The sequence below is a fragment of the Salmo trutta genome, chromosome 1 (assembly GCF_901001165.1).
Source record: "Salmo trutta chromosome 1, fSalTru1.1, whole genome shotgun sequence".
Lineage (NCBI taxonomy): Eukaryota > Metazoa > Chordata > Actinopteri > Salmoniformes > Salmonidae > Salmo > Salmo trutta.
In genome coordinates, this window is record NC_042957.1 from 52,188,644 (window position 1) to 52,210,581 (window position 21,938).

The 21,938-nt window shown below is 42.7% G+C and overlaps 1 protein-coding gene across 4 annotated transcripts in view; it reads right to left on the reverse strand.

The window, feature by feature from the left end:
• LOC115199193 (collagen alpha-1(XI) chain) overlaps window positions 1-12,491 on the reverse strand; it is a 98,549-nt gene extending 86,058 nt beyond the window's left edge. For 2 of the 4 annotated variants that reach the window (XM_029761843.1, XM_029761824.1), the window contains exon 1: window positions 12,207-12,488. In XM_029761843.1, the coding sequence (XP_029617703.1) occupies window positions 12,207-12,291 (85 nt within the window). In that variant the 5' untranslated portion in view covers window positions 12,292-12,488. Of the gene's footprint in view, window positions 1-12,206 lie in introns of all 4 variants that reach the window. The other 2 variants (XM_029761838.1, XM_029761831.1) reach the window with 1 other exon arrangement.
• Between the last annotated feature and the right edge of the window lie 9,447 nt (window positions 12,492-21,938).

A 21,938-nucleotide genomic window follows, 5' to 3' on the forward strand; every position in this document is an offset into this window, starting at 1 on the left:
GGACCGTACCAGCTTACTTTCACCCCTGGGTGTAACTAGGCCCTCAAAGAAAGGCCTTATGATATACACTATATATGCAAAAGTATGTGGACACACCTTCAAATGAGTGGATTTGGCTATTTCAGCCACACCTGTTGCTGACAAGTGTATAAAATCGAGCACGCAATCTCCATAGACATTGGCAGTGTAATTGCCTTACTGAAGAGCTCAATGACTTTCAACATGGCATCATCATAGGATGCCACCTTTCCAACAAGTCAGTTCATAAAATTTCTGCTAGAGCTGCCCCGGTCAACTGTAAGTGCTGTTATTGTGCAGTGGAAACGTCTAGGAGGAACAACGGCACAGCCATGAAGTGGTAGGTCACACAAGCTCACAGAACAGGACCGCCAAGAGCTGAAGCGCGTAGCGTGTAAAAATCGTCTATCCTCCCTTGCAACACTCACTACCTCTGGAAGCAACATCAGCACAAGAACTGTTCGTTGGGAGATTTATGAAGTGTGTTTCCATGGCCGAGCAGTCGCACACAAGATCACCATGCACCTAAGATCACCATGCACAATGCCAAGCATCGGCTGGAGTGGTGTAAAGTTCACCGCCATTGGACTCTGGTGCAGTGGAAAAGCATTCTCTTGAGTGATGAGTCACGCTTCACCATCTGGCAGTCCGACGGACAAATCTGGCGGATGCCAGGAGAACACTACCTGCCCCAATGCATAATGCCAGTTGTTAAGTTTGGTGGAGGAGGAATAATGGTCTAGGACTGTTTTCATGGTTCAGGCTAGGCCCCTTAGTTCCAGTGAAGGGAAATCTTAACGCTACAGCGTACAATGACATTCTAGATGATTCTGTGCTTCCAACTTTGTGGCAACAGTTTGGGGAAGGCCCTTTCCTGTTTCAGCATGACAATGCCCCCGTGCACAAAGCAAGGTACATAGAGAAAAGTTTTTTCTAGATCGGTGTGGAAGAACATGACTGGCCTGCACAGGGCCCTGACCTAACCCCCATCGAACACCTCCGGGATGAACTGGAATTCCGACTGCGAGCCAGGCCTAATCGCTCAACATCAGTACCTGACCGCACTAATGCTCTTGGAAGCAAGTCCCCGCAGCAATGTTTCAACATCTAGTGGAAAGCCTTCCCAGAAGAGTGGAGGCTGTTACATCAGCAAAGGGGGACCAACTCCATAGTAATGCCCATGATTTTGGAATGAGATGTTTGACGAGCATCTCATTCCATGTAGTGGTCATGTAGTGTATATAATCTAGAGCTTAATTTAAAAATAACATATGCACTTAGACACTGGTGAAGGCTACAGGACTGAAAGCTATTGACTACAAGAACTATGTCTCGGTCGCGAACAAATACAGTCATTGGTGGTAATTACAATTCACCGAAAGGTAAGGCACACTGGAAAATATGCAAATAAGTTGAATTGTATGTTCACTTACAGTAACTTCAAATTCTAAGTCGTGTGAACCTACAATTCAACTTGAGAATGTATGTTGGTTCAGCTCATGTCGAGCAAACTCACAATCCTGTTGCAGCTGGTTGCCATACAATTGTATGTTGAATCAACTTCAAATGCTATTGTGTTGAGCAAACTTAACATCTTTATTTTACAGTGCAGAAACAAACTTGGTGGAGAATATTTCCCAGAGCATCACACCCTGCGCTGAGGAAACCGTTCCAGTTGCACTGGGTGTACTGTGGGATATTTTGGGATATGCATTAGAGTTTGTTCGTTTTCTTTCAACAACTTTGAGAGTTTGATTGTGCCTGCCTGGAGTGCCAGATGGACAGGCCAGGGTCTATTCCACTGATTCAATTGCACCAACTATTTGACAGAAAACACGTTTGAATCCAGATTTCATTTGGTGTTCTGTGTGATGTTTTGAGATATATGCAGATCGCTCTGCCTTTATCTGCATATTACACAGATGTTACCAGACCTTTAAAGATCGGCACGTCAGCAATACGTCAGCAATACGTCAGCAATATGAAAGTCAAGCCTGTATATGGACACAGACCTTCATAATCCTACATAATCCTACATACTCCTCACGTTGTCACGTTGTCACGTTGCATTAAAAGTCCTCAGTGATGTTCCTGCATAACAGTTGGTGATTGGTAATAAGTGAATACAGATTAATGGGCAGTAAAAGTGAAGAAACGAGGGTCAGGAGAAAGTGTCTAGAACAGCACAGACAGCATCGCTCAGAACCTCCAAGAGCGGACAGAATTAAATCAAATGACCCTAAGACTGAACTCTGACCTCTATAGGTCATGGGTCACTATGGTGTGGACAGCAGAGGTGGTGAGGCGAGGAGAAGCGAGGAGAGGGGGAACAAAAGAACAGGGGCAAGCCAGAAACATCCTCCCACACCACCACACACACTCATGTCCACATTCATCAACATTAAACCACATTCTAAATATAGTTTGAATGAGCACTCATAAGCCTACTCACACTCATAGGTCTACTCACACTCATAGGTCTACTCACACTCATAGGCCTACTCACACTCATAAGCCTACTCACACTCATAGGTCTACTCACACTCATAGGTCTACTCACACTCATAGGCCTACTCACACTCATAGGCCTACTCACACTCATAGGTCTACTCACACTCATAGGCCTACTCACACTCATAGGTCTACTCACACTCATAGGTCTACTCACACTCATAGGTCTACTCACACTCACAGGTCTACTCACACTCATAGGCCTACTCACACTCATAGGTCTACTCACACTCATAGGCCTACTCACACTCATAGGCCTACTCACACTCACAGGTCTACTCACACTCATAGGCCTACTCACACTCATAGGTCTACTCACACTCATAGGTCTACTCACACTCACAGGCCTACTCACACTCATAGGTCTACTCACACTCACAGGCCTACTCACACTCACAGGCCTACTCACACTCACAGGCCTACTCACACTCATAGGTCTACTCACACTCATAGGTCTACTCACACTCATAGGTCTACTCACACTCATAGGCCTACTCACACTCATAGGCCCTACTCACACTCATAGGTCTACTCACACTCATAGGCCTACTCACACTCATAGGTCTACTCACACACATAGGCCCACTCACACTCATAGGTCTACTCACACACATAGGCCTACTCACACTCATAGGCCTACTCACACACATAGGTCTACTCACACTCATAGGTCTACTCACACTCATAGGTCTACTCACACACATAGGCCTACTCACACTCATAGGCCTACTCACACACATAGGTCTACTCACACTCATAGGTCTACTCACACACATAGGCATACTCACACTCATAGGCCTACTCACACTCATAGGCCTACTCACACTCATAGGTCTACTCACACACATAGGCCTACTCACACTCATAGGCCTACTCACACTCATAGGCCTACTCACACTCATAGGTCTACTCACACACATAGGCCTACTCACACTCATAGGCCTACTCACACTCATAGTGCTACTCACACTCATAGACCTACTCACACTCATAGGTCTACTCACACTCATAGGCCTACTCACACTCATAGGCCTACTCACACTCATAGGTCTACTCACACACATAGGCCTACTCACACTCATAGGTCTACTCACACTCATAGGTCTACTCACACTCATAGGCCTACTCACACTCATAGGCCTACTCACACTCATAGGTCTACTCACACACATAGGCCTACTCACACTCATAGGTCTACTCACACTCATAGGCCTACTCACACACATAGGCCTACTCACACTCATAGGTCTACTCACACACATAGGCCTACTCACACTCATAGGTCTACTCACACTCATAGGCCTACTCACACACATAGGCCTACTCACACTCATAGTGCTACTCACACTCATAGTGCTACTCACACTCATAGGTCTACTCACACTCATAGGTCTACTCACACTCATAGGCCTACTCACACTCATAGGTCTACTCACACTCATAGGTCTACTCACACACATAGGCCTACTCACACTCATAGGCCTACTCACACTCATAGGTCTACTCACACACATAGGTCTACTCACACACATAGGTCTACTCACACTCATAGGTCTACTCACACTCATAGGTCTACTCACACTCATAGGCCTACTCACACTCATAGGTCTACTCACACTCATAGGTCTACTCACACTCATAGGTCTACTCACACTCATAGGTCTACTCACACACATAGGCCTACTCACACTCATAGGCCTACTCACACTCATAGGCTTATAGCCAAACACACACACCCAGTCAAACGAAAAGACAACCAAAGAGAGCACATACACACACAGTACACAGAAAAACACACTTAGTAATAGCACACAACCCACTCTATAAAATCAGGTCATTAAACATTGTGGTTTGTTTTCTGTCTCTCAGTCTGTGTCGACTACTCAATCTGCTGCTCCATCCCTGTCTGTCCGTTTGTCTGTCTATCATCGGCCTGTCTGTCCGTTTGTCTGTCTATCATCGGCCTGTCTGTCCGTCCGTTTGTCTGTCTATCATCGGCCTGTCTGTCTGTCCGTTTGTCTGTCTATCATCGGCCTGTCTGTCCGTTTGTCTGTCTATCATCGGCCTGTCTGTCCGTTTGTCTGTCTATCATCGGCCTATCTGTGAAACCCACTCTTTACTCACTTTCAAACAGAGGAGGAGAGATAGGCTAGAGGAACGGAGAATCCGATATGTCCACTATCAAGCGGGCGGGGCTTGTTAAAAGGTTTACATGAAGAGACAGAGGAATGTGTTGTGTTGGAAGAATTCTTCATGTTGATCGGGCTGTGGGACAGGGGCAAGCACTGGGTCTGCTTTGAGTTATCACTGGGGAGCTTGGGAGCCATTCAGACCGTTGGTTGTGTGGGAGACCGACGTGGAATCCTCCGCCTGCTGCTGCTATGATGCTGCTATGCTGCTGAACCCTAGCTCTCCTCTCTCCTACATGCTCCAACACACACACACAATACACACACTCCTCCACGCTCCAACAGCTCAGGAACACGGACAGAACATGTGAGCCTGACGGATCTGAGCATGTGGGTTCTTTCACTGATATGCTATCAGTCCATACTGTTCTGTACAGTACAAGCGCACTCATAATAACAGCCTCATTGAGTTCGGTTTTGTCTCTACATTGCCACCTCTTCGCATATTTGTAACAGTGATTACTCTGTGAGTAGTGAATGTGGGTCAGTAGCTAATCTCAGTGGCAAGGCTGATGGTCAGTATGTGTGTGGAGGAGTGTGTGAGCGGAGAGTGTGTGTTGTCTGGAGAGATTTGAGTTTGGTTCCACATCTCCCTTCCTCGCACATCACCCTGACATTCTTCCAGCTCCACAGTTTGTTCCGCTGATGTTTACTCACTGCATGAGATGAGGGCCAGACTGGCCTACTGCTGCTGGCCCCATAGAGGAACACCCGCCCCGGGGCTCGCACTCTCTCTCTGTCCACTATACACACACCACACACACACACACACGTACCACACACACACACACACACACACACACACACACACACACACGGACACACACACACACACACACACACACACACACACACACACACACACGTACCACACACACACACACACACACACACACACACACACACACACACACACACACACACACAGAGAGAGACACTTGCACGCACGCATGCACACACACATAGACACTTGCATGCACGCATGCTCGCACACACACACACACACACACAGAGACACTTGCACGCAAGCATGCACACACACACAGAGACACTTGCACGCACGCACACACACACACACACACACACACACACACACACCACACACGCACAAATAAAACAAATTCCAGTCAATTCTTACAATCAATCGCTCTCTGAAATATCATAACATTGAGTTATCATGGTGTGCAATACCAGAGCAACCAAAACATGCCACTCCCTCCCTTCACAAACATGCTACATGCATTGCACATGTGTACTTGTACAGCACAGGAGGTTGGTGGCAACTTAATTGGGGAGGATGGGCTCATGGTAATAGCTGGAGCGGAGTCGGTGGAATGGTATCAGATACATCAAATGCATGGCTTCTATGTGTTTGATGCCATTCCTTTTACTCCGTTCCAACTTTTATTATGAGCCGTCCTCCAATCAGCAGCCTCCACTGTTGTACAGGCAGTTTCTCTTTGTTCACTCCACTCAGTTGTTGATGATAACTTGATGCATTTCTTGCTATTGTAAAGCTGATTTACTGTGGTTCACGTTGCACTATACCCTGTTAACCTCTACGGGCTAGGGGGCAGCATTGAGAATTTTGGAAAAAATATGTTCCCATTTTTAACTGCCTCCTACACCAACTCAGAAGCTAGAATATGCATATTATTGTTCAGGTTTGGATAGAAAACACTCTGAATTTTCTAAAACTGTTTGAATGGTGTCTGTGAGTATAACAGAACTCCTATGGCAGGCAAAAACCTGACAAGGTTTCAAGCAGGAAGTACCCTGTCTGACAAGGAGTCGTGCGTCTTACATCTTTTTATTGAAAAGTAAGGATCTTAGCTGTAACGTGACAATTCCCAGGGCTCCAATAGGCTCTCAGAGCCCGGGAAATAACTGAAGGTTTACGAGGGAGCCTCAGGCTGAAACACATTATCACCTTTTGTAAGTGTCGACTCAGAGGACCTTTGAATGAGGCGCGTGCACGAGTCGCTCCTGAGGAGAAATTTTATTCGGCTGTTTAGGCTCAATGCATACTCCCGGTCGGAATATTATCACTTATCTACGAGATAAATGGCATAAAAATTGGTTTTAAACAGCGGTTGACATGCTTCGAAGTACGGTAATGGAATATTTAGACATTTTTGACACGCCAATGCGCCATGCGCGGGACCGTGAAGAAGCATTCTGATAGTGTCTAGAACTCACGAACAAAACGTCGCTGTTTGGATATAACGATGGATTATTTGGGACCAAACCAACATTTGTTATTGAAGTAGAAGTCCTGGCAGTGTATTCTGATGAAGAACAAGCAAGGTAAGAACATTTTTCTTATAGGAAATGTGATTTTGGTGGAGGCTGACCTGGGTGGGTATCTAAATAGCTAGCCCTGTGATGCCGGGCTATGTACTTAGATTATTGCAAAATGTGCTTCATCCGAAAAGCTATTTTAAAATCGGACATATCGAGTGCATAGAGGAGTAATGTATCTATAATTCTTAAAATAATTGTTATGCTTTTTGTGAACGTTTATCGTGAGTAATTTAGCAAACTGTTAGTAAATTCCCCGGAAGTTTGCGGGGGTTATGCTTTTTCTGAACGTCACATGCTAATGTAAAAAGCTGGTTTTTGATATAAATATGAACTTGATTGAACAGACATGCATGTATTGTATAACACAATGTCCTAGGTGTGTCATCTGATGAAGATCATCAAAGGTTAGTGCTGCATTTAGCTGTGGTTTGGGTTTATGTGACATGATATGCTAGCTTGAAAAATGGGTGTCTGATTTTTTCTGGCTGGGCACTCTGCTGACATAATCTAATGTTTTGCTTTCGTTGTAAAGCCTTTTTGAAATCGGACAGTGGGGTTAGATTAACGAGATTCTTGTCTTTAAATAGCTGTAAAATAGTCATATGTTTGAGAAATTGAAGTAATAGTATTTCTAACGATTCAAAAATCGCGCCACTGGATTTCAGTGGCTGTTACGTAGGTGGGACGATTTCGTCCCACATACCCTAGAGAGGTTAAAGTTTACTACCTGGTGTCAGTGCTTACTGTAACGGACACTGACTGGTCCGTATGCAGAGGACGTTGTATCCAAGTAAAAACAGCCAGGCCATCAGTATAATTTGACTTGTATATTGTTAAGATAAGACTGAAGATGGTTTTGGTCAGATAGCTAACTAACTGTCAAGATTCCCTAGGAGGTTAACATATGATGTATGGCTCTGATAAGGTTTAACCTGGAATAAAGGCCTGTATGACAGGCTGGAGGACACCACAGTGAGAGAGGACTGTTCCATATGGGTTTCTTTGTGCAGAGAGGGCCTCAATCACCATTCTTCTAAGAGAGGCATGAGCCGTCTAAAGCTCTGAAACATAGAGACCCGTAGCTGGACTGGGGGAGGAGTGCTTCTTCTTGTTCTGTTTCTGGAAGCCAGATGTTTATTGCTTAGTATAGATTTGTGACAGAGATGTTTGATATTATTTACACATATTGGATGTCAGGGGATTCCTATTCCTAACAGTTTTGTAGAAAAAGGCAAAATGGCAGCCAAGATCCACACCAACAGACCAGGGGAGACATGTCTTTGTTTCAGGTGGAGATAATAACAAGCACGTCAGCATCTTTTCATGTTTCAATTCTTTCCGTTTAGGAACATGATTCCTGTGACAGCGGATGCTGATAGCACTAACAGGCATCAAACTTTCCTCTCCTCTTGTTAGTTTCGTTCTAAAACGGTCCTCCTTTTTCATTGGTTTCTATTTCCCCAGGCTCATTTGTAGCGTGATCAAAGAGGAACATGACTTGTCCTCTCCTCTGGGAGTCTGGTGCAGAATCAGCAAGGCGGCAGGATCAAATGGGATTCAGAGAGGGGACTGCACGCGTGAATTCCCCTCTGTCATACTGTCAGGACGGGGAAGGTGGGGGGAGGCAGGGGGGGACACAGGGAGGGGACACAGGAAGGGAGGAGAATGTAGATGAGGAGGAGATGCAGCACATGAAATCAAAACAAACCTCCTCTTCCCCGTATCTTTTAACAGCAAAAGAAAAAGAAGAGAAAAGAAAGGAGAGATGGAAAAAGCGTGAAGGGGCCGAGGAACAGAGGAGTCACCAACTGTGGACGTGTGCAAGAATGTCTCTCTTCCTGTCGTCAAACATGACTACAAAGCACAGTCTTGATGCTCTCCCAGGCACATGCAGTGCACACACAGAGCACATGTGAAAACATTCTCCCACTCATACTGGCCCAGTCCACACATTATCAAACACCATCACTTATCCTGTACTGTCATATCAGCAGAGGAACACCATACAATTCCCCACAGCTCCAACACATTCAAGCCATCATATTATTCTCTGACTCACAATATCACCCCTCATTACAGACAACCCAACCCCACCAACACGAACAACAGGGTCTCAAATAAGTAAGCATTTGGCGCTAAAGTCTAGCCTCTATAATGGAGCACCTGCAAGGACACAGTCAAATGCTGCGGGTCTAAGACACTCAAAACACTACCAGAGGGCGTAGCTTTATTGCTGCTCATAGCAGGCCTAATAGCCCACTTGTGGCAGACGTCTAGTTGAGTTCAGACTCACAGTTCAAACTGTCATCTGAAGTGTTATTGGTAGTATTATACAGTGCTTTCGGAAAGTATTCAGATCATTTGACTTTTTCCACATTTTGTTACATTACAGCCTTATTCTAACATGTATTAAATTGTTTTTGTCCTCATCAATCTACACACAACACCTCATAATGACAAAGCAAAAACAAGTTTTTAGAAATGTTGGCAAATGTATTAAAAATTTCAAACTGAAATATAAAATGTACATAAGTATTCAGACCCTTTACTCAGTACTTTGTTGAAGCACCTTTAGCAGCAATTACAGCCTCAAGTCTTCTTGGGTATGACGCTACAAGCTTGGCACACCTGTATTTGGGGAGTTTCTCCCATTCTTCTCAGCAGATCCTCTCAAGCTCTGTATTGCTGCACAGCTATTTTCAGGTCTCTCCAGAGATGTTTGATCAGGTTTAGATCCAGGCTTTGGCTGGGCCACTCAAGGATATTCTAAGACTTGCCCGAAGCCACTCCTGCGTTGTCTTGGCTGTGTGCTTAGGGATGTTGTCCTGTTGAAAGCTGAACCTTCTTCCCATTCTGAGGTCCTGAGCGCTTTGGAGGTTTTCATCAAGGATCTTTCTGTTCTTTGCTCTGTTCATCTTTGCCTCGATCCTGACTAGTCTCACAGTCCCAGCCACTGAAAAACATCCCCACAGTATGATGCTGCCCCCACCATGTTTCCTCCAGATGTAATGCTTGGCATTCAGGCCAAATAGTTCAATCTTGGTTTCATCAGACCAGAGAATCTTGTTTCTCATGGTCTGAGAGTCTTTAGATAACTTTTGGCAAGCTCCAAGTGGGCTGTCATGTGCCTTTTACTGAGGAGTGGCCTGATTGGTGGAGTGCTGCAGAGATGGTTGTCCTTCTGGAAGGTTCTCCCATCTCCACAGAGGAACTCTAGAGCTCTGTCAGAGTGACCATCGGGTTCTTGATTACCTCTCTGACCAAGGCCCTTCTCCCCCTATTGTTCAGTTTGGCCAGGCGGCCAGCTCTAGGAAGACTATTGGTTTTTCCAAACTTCTTCCATTTACGAATGATGGAGGCCACTGTGTTCTTGGGGACCTTCAACGCTGCATAAATGTTTTGGTACCCTTCCCCAGATCTGTGCTTCGACACAATCCTGTCTCGGAGCTCTACGGACAATTCCTTTGACCTCATGGCTTGGTTTTTCCTCTGACATGCACTGTCAACTGTGGGACCTTGTATACACAGGTGTGTGCTTTTCCAAATCATGTCCAATCAATTGAATTTACCACAGGTGGACTCCAATCAAGTTGAAGAAACATCTCAAGGATGCTCAATGGAAACAGGATGCACCTGAGCTCAATTTCGAGTCTCATAGCAAAGGGTCTGAATACACATGTAAATAAGGTATTTCTGTTTTTAAATAAATTAGCAAACATTTCTAAAAACCTGTTTTCGGTTTGTCATTATGGGTATTGTGTGTAGATTGTTGAGAATTTGTATTTATTTAATCCAATTTAGAATAAGGCTGTAACGTAACAAAATGTGGAAAAAGTCAAGGGGTCTGAATACTTTCCGAAGGCACTGTATAATGGCTTCATACCAGCAGTGGCATCTGAGCGTGCCCATAAGCTTGTGACCAGGCCACAAACATAGACCGGCCTCACCATATCTTTGTTTATGTAGGTAGAATATGGAGGCATGTTGTCATGGCTCCAGAACTAAAAGCAACAGAAAGCAGCTCCTTCCAATCAGGGTATGCATACACTAATTTTGCAGCTGGTAAAATCCCATAGTGTCTAATCCTATTAAAATGTGTTATTTTAATGAGCTGGAATAAAGTTAGACATAAAGGTTAATAGGGAAACTGAAATGCTCCATCTCCACCTTACCATACCAATTACAAAAGAATAACACTCTGATAAAGAAAACAAAATGTGTTATAAATGAATACATGTTTAGCAAATGGCTCTAAAACAGTTTTTTATGATGAATAGTCATACTAAGCTTATTTTCATGAAGCCCATGTGAGCACCTTTTAAACAGCTCCATGACAAGAATTTTAATCTACTCAGGTCTGTCAGTGTTCTGCCATTCAATTCCTTCTCAAACCAACATTAAACCGTTTCACAGTAAACCGACACTGGTCACGAGCAAACTCAAATATGAGTGTTCCAGGGGTAATCGCTTCCACCCTCACTCACAGAGAAAACTGAGCCCAACATCCAAATGGTTGAAGCATACAAGAATGGACATGGGTTAGAGGACACATTAACATGCAAAAACAAAACGATGCTAAATTATTATGATTAACTTGCAATGAGAGAAATTTGAGAAACTGAGGTAACCATCCATCATACACACCGCCAATGCGCAGTGACGCACAGAATAGGCTATACATTATGAATAATTCTTGATTTATAAAACTTAGACTTCTTGATTTATACATTTTTTGTTTTACATAAAAAATGACTTTCAAATGCCAAAATACAGCTAGGGGAAGAGTTACATTTGGTATAATTTTAAGTGGTCTAACAAAGCATTAAAGACTGCTTTCGAGATTAATCCCGAGCCGGAGCAACCCAGTGGACAAGTTCAATCCAGTATCGCCAAATATCCAATGAGATCAGACGGAGCCTTTTATAATTACATTATTATGCGTCTCACAAATATTACCGAGTGCGAAGTTGCGACCAAATTCACACCTTATAAAGTTTTGTTTGGTTTCTGTTGAAGTGTCCAGAACTTTCTATAAAGAAATGGGGTAGCAAGATAACCGAACAGGAACTTTTGTAGCCTATTATCAACAAAGAAAATGAATGAAAGGGTCCACTACCCTTGTCAAACCATACAATGAAACGATCATTTTATTTATTAGCAGGTGCATTCCAACATATACTTTACCAGCTTGTGCCGTAGTTGCGTGGAACATTATTATAAGAAATAGCGGTATTCTCCTGCACGCCGCCGTCCTCTTTAAACGGTCCATCTTTCAGAGCAGAGACCCCCTTGCCTCCGCCACAGAACTTTATGATACAAAACTAGATGAGAAAGGAGCTACGCTTCCATGCGTAGTGGAGGGAAAGAAACCAGTGCGGCGCTCGAACAGGGCACATTCGCTCTGCAGTTTCGCTTGCTTAGTTTTTTTTGAGGATCCTCTCCTCTCTTCACTCTCTGTCCCTCATTCAATTTCTCCCCTCTCACCCTCCCTTTTTCTCGCCCCCCTCCCTCTTCCTCCTTTCCCCCCATAGGACGGTGTCTCGCGACTCCGACGGGAAATGATGAAAAATGATGCTTTCAAAGGTCCGGGGGAGGCACTTTTATGAGGCTACTGCTGGTCATTTGCTAAATCGCTCCTGTCTTACTGATGATCAGTGATCCAGTCAGACTCAGCACTTCCTTTCACCACTACTGCTCTGTGTTACTTGTCATGCTGCAAGATGTTACAAACGTTCTGTCTGTTACTACAGGGTATTCAACCTGGGACCCGTGCCCCCCTAGGGGTCCGCAGAGTTACTGCAGGTGGTCCGCAGGAAATATACAGTAGATATATTTTCTAGAACTGGTAAAATAAACATTTATTTTATTGTTAAAAAGCACCCGCAAGTACCAGTTACGGCAAGTACCACTGGCTGCTGATAAACTTTCTTGACTTGGTCATTCATTTTTGCCAACACATGGCTAACCTTTGTTTAACCAGCTAAATAGCTGCTATCTACCTATTCATTTTAAATGTAGATTTCTCCTTGCCATTATCATTCACCTGATGATAAGACGTGAAATTATTATTTTTTGCATGATAAGGGTCCTTGGGTTGCCAGTTTGCCTGGGCGGCAGTCCCTGGGCAAGAAACGTTTGAAGACCCCTGTGTAACTGGGTATCGATTTGCGATACCCTTCGCCAGATCTGTGCCTCGATACAACCATGTCTCGGAGCTCTAGGGACAATTCCTTCCACCTCATGGCTTGGTTTTTGCTCTGACATACACTGTCAACTGTGGGACCTTATATAAACAGGTGTGCCTTTCCCAATCATGTACAATCAATTGAATTTACCACAGGTGAACCCCAATAAAGTTGCAGAAACATCTCAAGGATGCTTAATGGAAACAGGATGCACATGAGCTCAATTTTGAGTCTCATAGCAAAGGGTCTGAATACTTATGTAAATAAAGTATTTCTGTTTTTTATTTTTAATACATTTGCAAAAATGTCTAAAAACCTGTTTTCGCTTTGTCATTATGGGGTATTGTTTGTAGATTGCTGAGATTTTTTGTTGTTGATTTAATCAATTTTAGAATAAGGCTGTAACGTAACAAAATGTGGAAAAAGTCAAGGTGTCTGAATACTTTCCGAAGGCACTGTATAGCCATAAATGTCTTTCTGTTAGCAGGTTAGAGCCTTGGCTCACACAACACAGCCAGAGGAAGCATCCATCCAAGCTTTGAACTTCACAGCAATAAATCAAAGTGGGGTAGTGAGTCACAGCTCGACACCCCTGGCCAGTTCAAGGAGTACGATCCCAGGTAGACTCTAGAACAGGGGAGGTCATCTCTCCCATCAGCCATCACTCTAATCTCATTCCCGCATTGTTGCAATGTCACCTCTCCAACGCTCCTTCAAGCAGCAGCCTGACTGTGCTACGGCTGGGGGCCATGGGGGCCATCTCCCCTATAGGTTCCAGCTCTGGGAGGTGAGAGGCCATGGAGGCTGACAGGTCAGAAATGTCTGGGCCCAGTGCTACTTATTCATACCCAGATACCTGCCGACTCCTCAACCCCAATTTAAGGTCTGACGATCGATCATGGCGTGGTCCTCTAATTGTGGTCTCCATGTGTTTGATCATGTTGGTCTCGTCACCTTGAAAGAGAAGGTCTCCCTATTTGTGAAAAGATTCCGATTCCACAAAGCAGGAAAAAAACTGTCTTATATTCGACCTGTCAACTCTTCGCGGAATACTGAGAATACTTTTTTTAATGTTTCCTCCCATTTTCAAAGGAACATGTTTTTACAGGGATATCCCTATATTCTTTGTCGTCACAGACCTTGGTATGCTAACAATGGGGACCCTGTTGTGAGCATTTATACAGTGCGAAGCGTCATGCCAAAAGCCCAGAAACTCATGTCTTGAGGGTTTGGTTTAGACATGCTGCTCTTCAGCATAAGCCTTATGAAGAGCTCATCATAATTGGAGAATGAACAGAATTGACAGCACCATAGGCCCAGGCCACAACAGGCCCTCTGTATGGGGGTCAGCAGTAAGGAAGACAGTTCCAGCTCTTCATATTTAAAACTGGAATGTGGATGAGCCGAACACAACCCTGCTTCCCTTCAAAGCCGCCTCTCAAGGGGAGCCGAGAGAAGACAAGTCTCTAACCACAGCGGGAGGGAAAGAGGGGATATCCCATCCAATTTCACAATCCCCCGTTTGATTCACTAATGCTGCTTTTCATTTAGGACCCTGGCTAAATATGAAACTGTTTGAAATGCTACAGCCTCGCTTTAGAGGAAATCGCGTGGTGAAAACAAGCAACCTGTTGCATCCTTGTTGTTCCATTTATTAAACACAAGTAAACGTTTAGCAAAATTCGATAACACTCCGTAAGGTTTGCATGCCGGACAATAGGCACGTAGCCTAGTGGTTAGAGCATTAGGACAGTAACCGGAAGGTTGCTAGATCGAATCCCTGAGCTGACAAGGTAAAAATCTGTCCTTCTGCCCCTGAACAAGGCAATGCTCCTAAGCTGTCATTGTAAATAAGAATTTGTTCAGAACTGACTTGCCTAGTTAAAGGTAAAAAATACAATTTAAATAAAAAAAGGGTTATCCAGTCATTGAGGGCATGACAGTGCATTTCAGAAATAATCTCTTATAAAGCCATGAAGAATGGCAAAAACACATGAGGGAGAGTCATATCTAGATGTACTACAGAACGGGGCCTGGGAGTGAAATAACGTGGAATAACGAGGCCCAGAAACACGCAGATAACTCCTGCACACCATGCCCTAGCTCAAGGCTTAGCTCCCCTGAGTCAGAACCACATTCCTGGCAGGTTTTAGCAGATAGTTACTAAGAGTGCAGTGGTTAGTCTGAGCACTGTGTGAGAAATACTTCCAGAGCCATGTGCTGTGTACCAACAGTCCTCCTGTACTGCACTCTGCCCTGCTAGAGACCAAATCATATCAGACCAAGTCCTGACCTCCCCTCAGTCCACTAGAGTCCAGACTAGCTCACTCCCTCTCTAAAGTCCCACACCACACATCAATAAACACCAAGTAGTTGAATGGTTCCTCTCTTTGTCTTTCTCTCTTTCTCAGCCCACTGTGGTATTGGCCATTAAGAGGAAGGAATCAACACATAGTTGGCTTCGTTCCCCCAATGTGATTCACTGTAACCATACTTCTATCAAATACTTCCTGTATAACCTCATTCATGGGGAAATCGATATGAATCTAGAAAGGAAACCTCTGTTATGGGAGTATGCGGGAGGAAAGCTCCACGAATGACTAGTGATTCAGAGTCCTGGTGATTCCTCAAAGCACTGGGTTCAAACCCAGAAAAGACCAAAAATGTACGGATCACATGGATTTTATTTACTGTATTTGCAAGAAGATAAGGTCCAATTGAACAGGTTCTCTTGAACTCCCTTCAACCCCTCTTGAACTATTGAATAGCCTGGTTATATTTCTGAACACCAAAATAGCATGGATGACATATAGCTTTACAGATGGGATGAGATGGATACTTATGGATAAGCATTTCTTTGACCTTCTGTCTCCTGTACATTACAGCTCACTTCTCTGTGATGTTGTATGGCTGACTCTACCCTGGGTCCTAACTAAGGGTCGCTCTTGATACCCGATTTAGAGGTCAAGACCAACCGACTGGGCACACCATGTCATTTCAACGTGGATAATATTTGGTTGGGACGTTGATCAAGGAGATTACAACCTATTCTGTATTCACCCTCAAAAAGTCAGCCAAAAGTTAGTTGAATTTCCAATGTGTTATCACTATGCTTTTAACCATCTAGAAGCACAACCAAATTCCAATGGAAAAACAATGTCTGATCTTTGGTTTAGTTGTCACTCAAAATGTCATGTCTATCACTGTGCTTTCAACCATTTAAAAGAAAACCAACGTTCAAATGAGAATACAATGTCAGATATTTTGTTTATTTATACAATGAAACGATGTACGCTGAGAGTCGGGAAGCAAGTTCAGGGAGTGAATACGTTTAATAAATAAAACAAGAAACACAAACAGCGCACCGACATGAAACGGGAACAATGACGACTGGGGAAGAAACCAAAGGGAGTGACATATAAAGGGCAGGTAATCAAGGAGGTGATGGAGTCCAGGTGAGTGTCATTATGCGCATACCGCTGGTGACAGGTGTGCGCCCTAACGAGCAGCCTGGTGACCTAGAGGCCGGAGAGGGAGCACAGTTGACATACAACAGATTCATATGTTTCACATGTTCATCTAATAGCATCTAATAGCAAAACCAAATGACCCGGATGGTAGTTGAGTTTACATTAAAAGTATATGGTGCAAGTGATCAAAACCATTCAATATTCTGTGCCGCAATTGTGAAGACTTCCACAGACCTATGCATGCTATCTTGAACATTTACATGATTACATCAGAAGAAAAGTATAGTTACAGTAACCTCAAAATGTGGCCATGGATGTGTTACTCATTTTAAGGTTGAATGTTACATTAGTTTGTAAGACAGGCTGGACTTCAGGCTATTTACTGTATTAAAAAAAGTAATATTGAATTGTGTTTAGTTGACAATGCAACCAAATATCAACATTTAAAGGAGATGTATCTACTACTTGGATAGTTCCATCTGAGCCACTGGTTTAATCCCATTTTTTTACTTGTATTTTTGGATGAGTTGGAGACATAAATCCAACATATTGTTAACTTGTCAACAAGTTAATAGGCTAATAAGCTATCTGTCAGAAGGTGGGTGTAGCTGGTGCATGAAGTCAGGCGCAGGAGAGCAGAATGAGTGAGCAACGTACTTTACTCAAAATAAAGGCACAAGGTAACAGTACACTTGACCAACAATAAATGGTAACCAATTACGCACGGGTGAAAACAGCACCCGTCGAAAACCAGCCATAACGTACCGAATGAACATAGAAACAATCACGCACAAAAACATGGGGGAAACAGAGGGTTAAATACATGAACATGTAATTGGGGAATGAAATCAGGTGTGTAGAAAACAAAGACAAAACAAATGGAAAATGAAAAGTGGATCAGCGATGGCTAGAAGACTGGTGACGTGGACCGCCGAGCGCCGCCCGAACAAGGAGAGGGACCGACCTCGGCGGAAGTCGTGACAATATCAAAAGTGATATTGAATTGAATTAAAAATTGATATGTTGGATTCACGTCTCCATCTCAACCAAAAATCTAAGTAAAAGAATAGGACTAAATCACATCAAATTTGAAATGCAATTTAAATAAAGTTTGATTTGACTTAGTTATTCTATAACTTCGATTTTTGGTTGAGATGGAGACGTGAATCCAACATATCAATCATTATTTGTAGACAAACTGGAATTAAAGCCAGACTAAGTCAGTGGCACAGATGGAACTTTCTAAGCAGACCATACATCTCCTTCAAATGTTGATATTTGGTTGTGTTGACAACCAAACACAATTCAATATCACTAAATATAATTACATTTTAAATCAGCCACAGCTTGAAACCCAAAACTATTGTCTATTTTAGTTGAATTATGGGTTAAATTGTAACGATAGCTGTTGGTGACTTTGCAAATGCTATATAAGACTAAATAGCATCATTGATGATATGAGCGATAAAGTATTGTTGCATTAATTTGCTCTGTTAAACTACCCTTTGGAATGACTTTGATAGCAGCAGTTAATCTATTTAGTTATTAAGTGGAGATCTCTCAAAAGTCATTCTCATGATAGCACATTAGTAATAGTCAGTGACAAATGTCGTAGCTAAACTGGGATTGGTCAAAACCTTGGTTAAAACCCAATTCTCCAGTAGGCCAATGTATTTTTTTTATTGTGGATATAACATTGAAGATATGACTTTGTTTTAAAGATACAAATTCAACATATTTTTTACAAGGTTTGTCTGTATTGAAATTTGGTTACCATGATGAAATAATCCTGCGGTTGAAATTTCGGCCTCAAAACAACAGTTTAGTTTAGATTCTTTTCAAGTCCAATGTATTCTCCACGTACATTTCACGTCAAAATACTTTGACAAATTACGTTGAAACAATGTTGATTCAACCAGTTTGTGCCCAGTGGGAAGACACTTCTACACTTCTACCAACTCTCAAAGGGACTATAACACATATTTATAGTTATAGTTCATGCCACATATACTGTATATGGTGGGAAAATGTATTATGTATTAAGAGGAACTTCTACCCTTCATTAGAACTTCTAAGCCTTCCCTGTAGCTCAGTTGGTAGAGCATGGTGTTTGCAACACCAGGGTTGTGGGTTCGATTCCCATGGGGGGCCAGCACAGAAAAAAAATGTATGATATGTATGAAATTGTATGAAATGTATGCATTCACTACTGTAAGTCGCTCTGGATAAGAGCGTCTGCTAAATGACTCAAATGTAAATGTACCCTGTTGTCATAGACCAGTTGTGTGACAACAGTCATTCAATAGAGCTACAAAAATATGCGGATCATGATTAAATAACTAAAATTTATATGTTCCTTTTTAATTGTTGTAAAGAGAACACAAACACTGGCGTAAGAACATTGTTCAACAACAAACATGAATTATTGCAGATATAAATTTTTCTGGTTGAACTGTTAACAAATCACCAGAATGTGACAGCATAAGCTTTCTGTTCTCAACACTGACAGCATTTACTAAACATGTGGAGCACCAGGACACTACAATAAAGCCTATATGGTTTATGGTTTGGTGAGGAGAGAAAAAACCCACCAGAGATCAAGCCTGGCATGGGATGAGTCTATCCCAGACTTTACTGAATATTAAAGGAAACAAAATATCTGTCCCACGTACAGAGAGATGGGTAATGGATCTAGCTGGCCTTTTTCTCAATCATAAATCTAACAGGAGCTATATACTTTGTGATTTTTTGTTGTTGCTGTAACTCATATAATTTGGAAGTTTCTCACTGATACAGTACGACAGCGGTACTTAAGTGGTATGTAAGCTAATTGGTATGAATCATCTCTCTCTCTTGCTCCCTCCCTCTCACTCCTGTAAGTCAGTGATGATGGAGACATCTTATCATTTAATCATTGAGGCGGTGGAAGGTGTAAGAGTAGAATGTGAGAAGAGCTTTAATCTGTCATCATCCCATAGCAGAGATAACATCAATGTGGTAACATTTTTTCTTTATATTCATCTTAAAGTCTGAGTTTTTTTGAGAGTTTGGAACTACAGATGTAGGATCTTAATTTGATCACTCTTTTGTTGCTGAGAATTTTCCAGCAGAGGAGGAAATGCAAACATGTAGTGTATTTGAGTTTTAAAAAGTATTCTAAAGTCATTAATTTCCACTTAGAAATTTCAGACTTGATTTTCCCTAATGAAAAATGTATCAGACCCTAACAAAAATGTCCATTAATTATAATCTAGATAATAATTCAAATTTCCTATTGCTACAGAATTATTTTCCTGCTGTAGCAAACTAGATCAAATTAAGATCCTACATCTGTATAAACCCTAGAAAGGGCTTTTAAACTGACTGCCTCCCTTTCTTTTCTCTCCATTCAGTAGCAGAACATGCCAGGACAGGACAGCCATCCGGTTGAAGGAATTACGCATGTGAAATCTCAGAGTTAGGGTGCAACTGAGTCTCTGCTTGCCAGACTTGATTTATTGACATTTGAAAGGGAATATGCATTTTGAATGATTTGTTTGACTTTTTGTCTTTTTTCAAGCAGACTAAAGATCTTATATAACTATTATATTATCTCATCAGTGATACACCTATGATGTCATCGGTTTGCATTTCATTATTAGATACTTTGACAGTATGATACACTAAAGCAAAGGCATCCAGACCCTGTTATCATCTACTTACACTGAAGGCCCATTGAGAGGTACAGTAACGTGGAAGATGTGTAGTAATGATGATGATGAAGATTATGTGGTTCATGATGATGGTTATTCTTGTATATTTGAAAAATGTTGAAAGTGTGACCGATTGGTTGATATTTGAAAATGGGTTGCAATACCATGGTCCATTTAAAGTGGGTTATACATGGAGATGTCAGAAACAGATAAGAGAATCTTCCCTCCATGAGAAGATCATTAGTAACATCTGTAGACAATACATGAGACGGATGAGACCAAAGCTAATATGTGGTCCAACCTCAAATATCAAATCCCCCAAAACGTACAGTTCTACAAATGGCTTTAGTCAGTAACTCTGAACAGAGAGAAAACTGACGTTCATAACTAGCTGAGCGAAAGGATTTTCAGAAAACAAAGAACGGTTCTGAGTGAGATCAGATTGTTTGGCTCTGGAGAGAAAATGTAGGTTCATCTGTCAGACTCTGGTTTCCTTGGCCTGATGGGATGTATGAAGGTAACTGCCCACACACATACACACACACCGTCCTACATATGTCAAGCCCCTCACACACACGTCCACACACACCGTCCTACATATGTCAAGCTCCCCCCACACACACCGATCTACTACTATATATGTGAGGTTTATATATGATCACAGTGCTACACGATCTTCACACCCCACCTGCTGATATAAATCAAAGCACCTCGTATCTAAAGTAGCTGGCCGGGGGCACAGTGAATGAACACTTCCCGTATCACCACCAATATCATAATATATCATTGCCTTGTTCCGTCTCAGGCACTTACACACATCTGGGTGGTTCTGTCATGTTCGAAGTTGGTCAAAGTGTGTACTCTTGGTCATGTGGTCAATGGGGACATTTCATTGACCGATTCCATTCCAACAAGCTTCCTCTATAAAACCCTTGCCATCTGAGACTATAGATCAGATCTGTTGGCAGTCGTTGCCTTTGACTGCATCCATCCTGGTCACATCCATATAACATGTCATTAGAAAGTCCCCGCCTGGTGAACTCATGACTGTGTAAACCACACTGTGGAGGATGGAGGTCGGTGTTACTAAGGACTGAATGTGTACAGAGGTTAGTGGGACCAGTGACTGGATACTGTAACATGTATATCATGGGGAAAATACATAAGACTGCTGTGCCTCCCTAAATGAGATCAGGTCAGGAAGTGACTCATATACTGTCTCAACAGGGGAGCGACTAATTGTGACTTTTTCCTAGTTCACTTTAGGTCCATTGTAATAGAGCTAGGCTGCCCTACCAAGCAAAAGTGCAGTAACTGCTCGTTTGGTCGAAAATGAGTTCATGTCATTTTTTCGACATTAAATACATGCTTAATCATGTGGACAAGTATCCTGCCTCTATTGTATTGTGTTTTGGAGAAAATGGGAGTCATGTTAGCAGTAACTGCATAAAGTTACTGTGAAACCAAGGTAAATAGCGGCAGGCAGCCTAGTGGTTAGAGCGTTGGGCCAGTAACCGAAAGGTTGCTAGATTGAATCCCCGATCTGACAAGGTAAAAATATGTCGTTCT